This window comes from Vanellus vanellus (genome assembly GCF_965231255.1).
Source record: "Vanellus vanellus genome assembly, chromosome: 10".
In the NCBI taxonomy this organism is placed as follows: Eukaryota; Metazoa; Chordata; class Aves; order Charadriiformes; family Charadriidae; genus Vanellus; species Vanellus vanellus.
In genome coordinates, this window is record NC_138915.1 from 14,876,696 (window position 1) to 14,886,060 (window position 9,365).

General features: G+C 48.3%; 1 protein-coding gene across 1 annotated transcript; it reads right to left on the minus strand.

Annotated features, from left to right (window-relative positions):
* Nucleotides 1-1,329: 1,329 nt before the first annotated feature.
* Nucleotides 1,330-6,781, minus strand: CYSLTR1 (cysteinyl leukotriene receptor 1). Its single transcript, XM_082488230.1, has 2 exons — nucleotides 6,776-6,781; nucleotides 1,330-2,649 (listed from the first exon to the last, which is right to left on the minus strand). The coding sequence occupies exon 2, from the start codon at nucleotides 2,619-2,621 to the stop codon at nucleotides 1,566-1,568; it is 1,056 nt and encodes a 351-aa protein (XP_082344356.1). The 5' UTR covers nucleotides 2,622-2,649; nucleotides 6,776-6,781; the 3' UTR covers nucleotides 1,330-1,565.
* Between the last annotated feature and the right edge of the window lie 2,584 nt (nucleotides 6,782-9,365).

Sequence of the window (9,365 nt, forward strand, 5' to 3'; positions counted from 1 at the left end):
TTTCTATTTACAGTTGCACAATGCCTTTAATGCTGAGACACAGCCGTAACACTCAATGCTAACCCTTGAAAAGAACTTTTAGCCAACTCTCAGACACTTTCTCAAAGCAGTCCATGGTTATATCATTGAACTATAAGCTCTGCCCTCCTGTGCGTTTAGGGGGAACTGTAACACTCTACATTAACAGCTTTCAGCCCTTTTTCACTTTACAGACCCTTACAATTTTCTAAAGGTGATTCAGATCTTCTTGAAGCTTCACATCCATAAATTGATCTGCAGGTGAATTTGCTTTTAAGTGCCTTTTGCTGGCCCAGGGATATGCGAACTGTGGCGTAAAGAGTGAACTTACACTCTTCTGTGTATCTGTAAAGCTAATTTCTCAAGCAGACCCCTGCCCCCAAGCCAAACTCCTTTTGCTCACTCTTATTCTACAGTATTAAAATTGTTTTAAGATAAAGTAACTTCATAAATACCATATCAAAACATGCTTGCTTTTCATTTATCAACCATTTTTCAAACTAAGAGTCCTAATCCTTCTATTTCTGTCCTGATCACACGTCTCGGGCTGGGCTTTGTTCCAGCAAAAGGCAGGCAGCGCTACTTTTCCATGGGTTCACTGGAAAAGCACAGGAATGTTTCCCTCTGTCCAAGATTTTGAAGTTTTTCTTTACACAAAAAACAAAGCCTGACCAGGTTTTTCATCATACTGCACTCAAAATAGATTCACCCATGTCTCATCTAGACTCATCAGACTCTTGATCTCCAGGTTTTCCTAGAGATCTTCCCAAATTCTTTGGGATCTTTGAGATCTTCCCCTTTCTTTCTTTGAAAGAAATTTCAAATGCACATTAGGGTACTGCAATTTTAGAACCGCTCCCATAGAAAAGATTTTTCCAGAAATTCAGAAAATGTGGGCAGATCTACTGCCCAGTGGAGGGTGTCCGAAGAGCTGCTTGTTGGGGGTGGGAGAGGGGCTCGAGCCCAAGTTCCTGGATTTGCAGACCCAGACACCAACCCTGCAAGTCTTACACCTGTAACTATCTTGAGAGCTGAAATCCAAAGCAGAAGCAGCTGGGAGCAGGGCAGGAACTATCCTGGCCTCTGCTGTGTAAGTAACTTGGTGGCTGTTTGAAGATTCAGGGAAAACTCTGCCCTCGTTATTTGTCAGTAGTTCCTTGAGCGCCACATACAGCAAATGTGTTTACATTTCTCACTGACTCAGAGAATTAATCATCCTTGTAGAGTTGTGAAATGAAGCAAATGCCCAAATACAGGCTTTGAAGAGTTTGTTTATGTGAGTTTATCATCAGATCAACAGTTTTCTGGTGCTGGCTGGAGGTGGCTCCTCCGTGCTAAGTGGCTGTGCATGTCCAAGCAGTGCTTGCGCCTGGGGAAGGGGCCTGCCATCCCTGATGGCAGCTGTACCACCGAGTAGCATAAAATCAGGGACTGTCCACTGTTATTATTACATATCTAACTGCAATAAAGGCTTTTAAGCCTCCATCATGTCCTCTGGAAGAGTTCCAAGATCTCCATTGCCCATCCTAGGGGAAGGTCTAGCTTCCTTACGAAGGGGCCACATCTGCCTTTCCATTCTCCCCATGGCTTTCTCCAAAGGGTTCCTCATCTTTCTCTTTTACGGAGAACTTCTTCCTGAAGGCTTGTGATAAGCTGGAGGAAGAAGCCTTCCTAAAGGTGGTAAGTCTCTTCCGAAAGTTGCCCCCTGAGAAGAAATAGAGAAGTGGGTCAAAGCAGCAGTTGGCAGCTGCCAAAGGGAGCGTTACCACGACCGATTTCTGTAGGTATATGGCATCCTCGCAGCTGGTGTTCTTCAGCCACAGCATGTGGAGGTGGACTGTACGCAGAATGTGGTATGGGGCGAAGCTCACCAGGAAGGTGGCTGTCACAATGATGATCATCCAGACTGCCTTCTTGCGGTTAGCCTGGTTCTTCTTCAAGGAATTTTTCAGTAGGGTCCTTATGATCATGGTGTAGCAGATAGTTATGACAATAAAGGGAAAAATGAAACCCACAAATAGGGCAATAAAATCCAGGATCACGACCAGAGTTTTCTTCTGAGTGTTTTCTGGGGGTTCAAAGCACTTGGTCTTGTTGCCATGTTGGTATGACCCATTTTGCAGAAAGGGAGTGCTTATCAGGGTAACAAAAATCCAGATACCGATGGAGACAAATTTAGCCTTCTTCTCTGTTACCAAATTGATGTTCTGGACTGGAAAAACGATGGCTATGCAACGGAAAAAGCTCATTGCAGTCATAAAAAAAATGCTGCAATACAGGTTGACGTACAATGCGTATGAACTGATCCTGCATAGGAAGTCGCTGAAGAACCAGTTCCCTTTGTGGACGTAGTAGATGACACGCAGGGGCAGGGTGCACACGCAGAGGAAGTCGGACATGGCAAGGTTCAGCATGTACACCTGGAAGGCTGTCTTTTGCCGGTATGTTTTTATGAGCACGTACAGCACAACGCCGTTGCCGACAAAGCCCATAATGCTGATCATGGAGTAGAGCGTGGAGTAGACTCGGTTTCGGAAGTCGTCAATGGAGTGGTGGCATGACAAGTTATCGAACAGCACCGTCATGTTGCCTGGCTGAGGCATGGATTCCGCCTGGCAACGAATGTCAGGCCTAAGGATGAAAAACTCAGGTGAGTTACGTAAAGCAGCACACGAAAATAAAATGCCATTATTAAATAGGAGGAAAAAACCTATCATCTCTCTCATACAGGAGACAACAGCTAGGAAGGGATGCGGATCTGCACAGATCTGTGTTATTATAACTTATCCACTACAGCCACCTTTCTTAACCTGGTACCCACAACTGGTAAAGATGAGAGTCACATTTTTGTATGTCCTCAGTCCTGGTGGCATCCATCTTCCACTGAATTACCAAAAAGCTCTAACTCCTCACAAACTAAGGTAGCTACTCATTAAACCAGCAGAGAGTAATGATGAAGGTGGCAATAGCACTGTGCAATTTAAAATACAAAGACCAGATCTGGTCCCTAATGACTGTTCAGTCCTGCTTCTCCACATCGCCTGGCAAATGCTGCTTCCCTGGGCTCCACCTGCGTGCCTGCCTGCATAAGGACAGGTCACTGAAGGAGACAGTCTGCAAGAAGGTCTCTGAAACAGTGAAGAAAAAATGTTAAAAAACACATTAAAATAACCCCAAACCCTTTGCATTGAAGGTGGAAGATGGTTCCAAGCCAGAGGCTGCTCAGCGCACGACCAGATGTTTGTCAGCTCCCCAAATTCTGCATTGCTCTCCTCTGCTCACAGGACTTTTTAAAGCTTTCTTTGTTAGTAAATATGTGCAATTATTAGCTTTGTAAGTGATACCACCTATTATATCTGACCAACGGGAAGGCTTGCTGTAGCGGAGAGGATGCTGCAGGGCACCAGTTTCCCTGGCACTGCCTGGGCAGAGGTTCTGCTGCAGTGCCGGGCAAAGGGAGGGCGAAGCTGCAGGGAAGCTCATGTCAAGGAGAGCAAACCTCTCAGTCTGGCAACATCTGCACTACTGAGGTAACTCCCTAGCAAGGGGTTTCTTCTTGGGTTTATTTTTCCACATTGCTTTCATTCACATTAGCAGGTCTGGGGCTCTCCAGAGTGGTCAGATCCTACAGCCAGGGAGGGTTTTCGGATCTGCCCAGCCAGTCTTTCATGAAATTTTGTTGTTTACTTTTGGTATTCATTTGAGTGCAGTGAGACATGACACTCTTAATTTGAGCTGTCCTAAAGTAAAGCAAGAGAAAAATACACACTTACTTATTTTCCCATTCATTTTCAATTTCTAATGGTTCCGACACAGAACCTCACTTGCAGTCCGAGACCATGAAAAACCCTGATGATCAGAACTGCAGGATACGTGCAGGCTGAAACAACAGGACTTAAGAAAAATAATGATGAAAGCAACAGCTGGGACAAGATCAGTTATGAGAACCCACACCACATATGTGCTCAAAACTGGTGTTAAATTGTACGTATTTTCATCCATAAAAACAGTCTGGCAGCATTAAGATAGCGTGTCTGTCTCTCTCCAGGATTTACTGGAAGTTCAGAACCACACTGGGATGTTCAAGGCTTCCAGGTTTCAATCCCATTTCAGCTATTTGGGAGCTTGTACTCTTAAAACAATCCTTTTATTGTCTGCAATGCACGACATACATTAAAGCTCACAGATAGCAGCAAGGCGGCACAGATACGAGAGAATGCAAAACCTGACACAAGAGAGGATTTTTTTTTCTCCTTGGGCTATTTGTGGACGTGTTGGGGTGTGTGAGTGAATGACTGTGCAAACGCACCGACGTCTTCGGCCAGAAGAGGCAGCCAAGACTCTACATGGCTCTGTCAGAAGCCATAGATCAGTACATTATACATCATCACTTACAATTCACCTTAGCTTGTGTAAATGAAGCTTAGAGACACTCATTGCAAAGGACCTGTTAATCAGAGAGAGGCAGTGGGTTTACAGCCACGTCCTCTCCCTGCCCCACAAATGCCGCCTCTCGGCAGCCTGGTTCTGATAGTGGCAGAATCCAGACCTCAGCCCCAGCTTGGATGACTCTTGGCTCCTTGCGATGGAAAGCCCAGTGTGGGTCTGAACACCAGACATTGTCCCTGCCAGCCTCTCGTGGCTCCAGCCACCCCTCCTCTGCGAGGACCAGCCAGCAACAAGGAGCTGCTGCTCCAGTGGAATGGGGCAGAGGAGACCGAGCCCTGGGTCCCGAGGGAGATGCTGAGAGATCTGGCTTTCAGCCCTCACTGCTGGCATCCTCCCTTGCCTGAGGTCTTCACTTCAAACTTGAGGTTCAAGTTATAAGAGCAGCATCACTCCAACAATGCTTGAAAATCTCCAAGATAGGGCTAAAATTAAGTTTGCGATAACATTGATCTGATTTTAACCAATTGTTTGGGGGTGGCAGGTAGTGCAATATTCTCTGGAAAAAAAAAAAAAAAAAAAAGTGTATGATCCCCATTCCTTGTTTTTATCTGTCAAGAAAATCTGACATAGGTGAAATAGGAGGAAATAAAATAGCTCTCACAACCGTTACTCTTACTGATGGGTTAATGCCAGCAAGCAGACCTGCCGAGCAAAACCATGCTATGCACTGTAAAAGCACATTGAGATTAGTGGCTCAATTATCTCATGAAAACTCATATAGATAAAATCTCTGTACTTACCAAGGCATCGTTCTTTCTCAGACATTAAAAAAAACCCCACACCAAGATATTTGAGATTAAGAGACTGGAATGATCTTTCACACATTGAGGCTTTTTTCATCTGCCTGCACCTCCAGGCAGTTATGGTCAGTACGCAGAATGAGGAGAAAATGGGACAAACCAGGCTCTGTGGCCAACCCAGTGGATAAACAGAGACATTTTGCCCAAAAGCAGTAATGTGATGCAACGCTCAGAGAAGGGAGGAGGCTGCAGATGGAGAAAGGCACAGGAGCACTGGGAGAGCTGGGCAGTGCGGGCAGAATCTGAGTCTCCCAACAGAACATTTTGGGTCAGGTTCCCATGTGCCTTTGGAGAGGGCACGAGCGATGCACAGCTGCAGAAGGTACCGCTACCTTCCTGCCACCCCAGATTTCTCTTCCCTTCTGCCAGTTTAGCTATCCTGCCTAAGAGAGAACCAAGAGATATTGATAAACATCTCAGCCCATCATTTGCTCATTAGATAAACTTCCTTATTTAACCTATGACTATTTGTGCACACTTCTTAAGTGGTACTGAGCTGGATTATAAACTTTTTACCTCCTTTGGGGACTAAATTTCAGTCTTTCAGCTGCTATTCTTAAAGACATTATCAGATAGTGAACAACCGTGCGAAGTATTTGTCTAAAAGACAACCGAGACCTGATATCTATCACATTTCCACACACAATTTAGAATATCTTTTGTAACCAAAAGGAAAAATGATGATTACTATATTGAAGTGGACTGCTAAAGTACGAGAGCTTCACACCTAGAAATGTGTCTGAAAAAACCAAAAACCCCACGAAACACCATTTCCTAGCTGAGGCTTTAGACCAGGTTTGCATCATGAACTGAAGACAAATATAACTTCTGCCACTTTTTATTTGTATAATCGTGGTTCACGGAGCCATTTATTTACATGCTGGAGAATACAGCTCATTAGGAATGTACACAAGTGGGAGGGAGCAGTGATGGCTAGCTGAGAAAAGTATCCCAAACTATGCAAAACCCTAAACAACCGTTATGCTTCAAGTCTCACGCAGCACAGCTAGATTTATAGTAGATCGTAAGTAGAATATACTAGATTTAGCTAAACAATCAAAAAGCATACCACCAAAGAAGATACTATCACTTGTTTCAAGCTCAGATGCAAAGCATCACCAGTCCTCAGGAACACTCTGAGCACTGACATGAGCTGAATTTAATGTTTGGTGGAAGAGGCATAGGAACTGCCTCAAAACACCGAATGCGTTTCACAGACGAACTCTCTTCTGCAAGGGGAACGGAGCTGGGGCGGGGAAAGAGGAATAGAACGAAAATCGAAGCAAGCAGCAGACACTAATTAACAACCCAGCTCGTTAATACGAAACGCTATAACCGAGCTCCGTAGGTATTTAGCCCGGCTGCAAACCGCTCCCTGCGACCGGGACACCGCAGCTCCCGCTGCCACCGGAGGCAGAGCCCGGCTAGCGGCCGTCCCGTCCCGTCCCGTCCCGTCCCGTCCCGTCCCGTCCCGTCCCGTCCCGTCCCGTCCCCCGCCGAGGACTCACCGCAGCCGAACCGGGCACAGAGCTCTGCCCGCACCGCCCCTCCGCCGCCCTTAAGCCGGGCGCGCCCCGCCCCCGCCCCGCCCCCGCCCGGCCCCCACCGGGACCCTCTCGCCCCGGGAACCCCCGACCCCGGCGGGACCCCCGGCTGCCTCCTCCCCGCTTCCTTCGCGGGGGAGCTGGTCTGCGCCGGCAGCGCCCCTCGGGGCTGGGGGAACCGGCGGGTTTTCGTTTTCTCCCGGTGGCTGCAGAGCTGCCGCCTCCTCTGCGGGGACAGGCGGGAGCACTTTTGGGGGATGGTGTTTGTCTACGGCGGGGGTGCCTCCACTTTGCACCTGCTTGTAGCATCTAAGATAGCCCTGCAGGGATAACTCAGCATGAAGAACCTCCATCCGCCATAGAATGGTTTGGGTTGGAAGGGACCTTAAAGATCACCCAGTTCCAGCCCCCCTGCCATGGGCAGGGACACCTCCCACCAGCCCAGGCTGCTCAAAGCCCTCTCCGACCTGGCCTTTAACACCTCCAGGGACGGGGCATCCACAACTTCTCTGGGCAACCTCTTCCAGTCCCTGACCACCCTCAGAGTGAAAAATTTCTTCCTGATATCTAATCTAAATCTACCCTTTTCCAGTTTAAAACTATTATCCCTTGTCCTATCGCTACACTCCCTGATAAAGAGTCCCTTCCCATCTTTCCCATAGGCCCCCTTCAGGTACTGGAAGGGGCTATAAGGTCTCCCCGGAGCCTTCTCTTCTCCAGGCTGAACAACCCCAAATCTCTCAGCCTGTCTTCATAGGTGAGGTGCTCCAGCCCTCTGGTCATCTTCATGGCCCTCCTCTGGACTTGCTCCAACAGATCCATGTCCTTCTTATGTTGGGGGCTCCAGAGCTGGACACAGTACTCCAGGTGGGGTCTCACAAGAGCAGAGTAGAGGGGCAGAATCACCTCACTCGATCTCCCTCATCTGCATCCCTGGTTCCTGACACCCATCTGGTGCTGATGTCCTCCAGTACAGCCTTGTTCCCAGGGTGCTGGTGTCCGCAGATAAAGCCTTTCAATGAGCAGGCGGCATAAGCCGTGACCCCAGGTGCTTCTGCTGAAAAGATACCTGCGTCACTACAGCTTTTATGTGGTGCTGCATGGCTGGATGACCACTTGGCTGAATTTTGAGCCATTTTTTTCTGCTCCTTCTCCATATTGGTGGCTGGTTTAGGAGCTCCCATAGACCAGCATGCTCTTTAAGTGGGTGAGGACAGGCTGGCTGCGTGGTCCTCCCAGACAGGATCCAAAGGGGTGAAGCACACAACGGGGAAACAGTGGTAGCTTGACAGAATCCCAGGGAGGGCACGTGCAAATGGGGCAACCTTGGCTGCACACCAGCAGTGGGACAGGAAGGTGCACCAGTAAAAGCCTTGGTGCGCATGTCTAGTTACTATGCACTGAGAAATTGCACCAGGGGAGGCAGATCTTTTCACCTCAGCTACTGAAAAATCCCCATACACATGCTGACGAGCTGCCAAGCACGTTGCTGCTCACCCATTTAAAAAATGGAGATCACACACAAATGGGCTCTGTGCGGACTTGTAGTTGCACTGGACCAACATATGCACCAAAAGAGATTTTTCCTGCACTTGGGGGCAAACTTTGCCCTTATGTTGTCCTGGAAATGGTGGCATCACCCTGCCTTCTGCAGAATTGAGGTTCCCAAAGGTGCAGCTGGGGTGATCTTGACACCAGAAGAGCTGTTTGGGCTGTCCCTGCAGCATTGTCAGCTCTGCAGCCCCCGTGCCTGTGGTGGGGGCCAGGAGGGTCACAGCTCTCTGCCAGCACGTCCTTGGAATAGGAGGGTCACGCAGAGACACTGCGGTGGCCCAGAAATAGCCCTGGGCCTGGAAAGGTGATTTTCTTCCATGTAATCCCAACTGGTCTCTGGTAGTAACTCTAATATTAAGCTTTAACTTCTCATGGGAAATAACAATACTGAGTAAATAAATCTTCCTCAGACTTAAGGATTAACTTCCAAAAGTGGCAGGCACAAAAAAAAAAAAAATTACAGTAATCAAGAGATCCTGTGATCTCTGCTCATAGGATGTATGTCTCTCCACATCCTCCTGTTCCCATGGCACCTCCATGGCATGAAGGTCATCTCCTTGCCTGTCTGTGCCCCTGTGTGAGGGTCTCCGAGGCTGCTCCTTTCTGTGGCCCATTTTCTGCTCAGCAGGAACTCCCATGCTGTTATTTAGGAGTGCTCAGTGTAGGAAGGAAACATCCCCGCTATAGGGCTTGCTCTCCCCATTTCACACGGGTGGCATCCCACCACAGCGTAAGGGGCTGGGGAGAGACAGGGCAGGTGGCGAGGAAAGCGTGCGGGGAGAGGAAGAGCTGTTATTTCCAGTGCTGCCCCCCACGCGAGCCCCTCGGACCCCACTGCCCCTGCATGTGGGTCATCCCGGGCTCGTGGCTCTTTCCGGAGGAAAGGGCTCAGTGCAAGCATCGCTTGTGACATTCTTCCAGCTCTTTGCTTTCTTGTAGGCTGCTCTACATCTTCAGTTTGGGTGCAACAGTGGGTGATAACATTTAAAAAGCCCCTACC

Excerpts from the sequence above, each read along its gene's own strand:
- CYSLTR1 (XM_082488230.1), bottom strand. The coding sequence starts at position 2,621 with ATGCCTCAGCCAGGCAACATGACGGTGCTGTTCGATAACTTGTCATGC.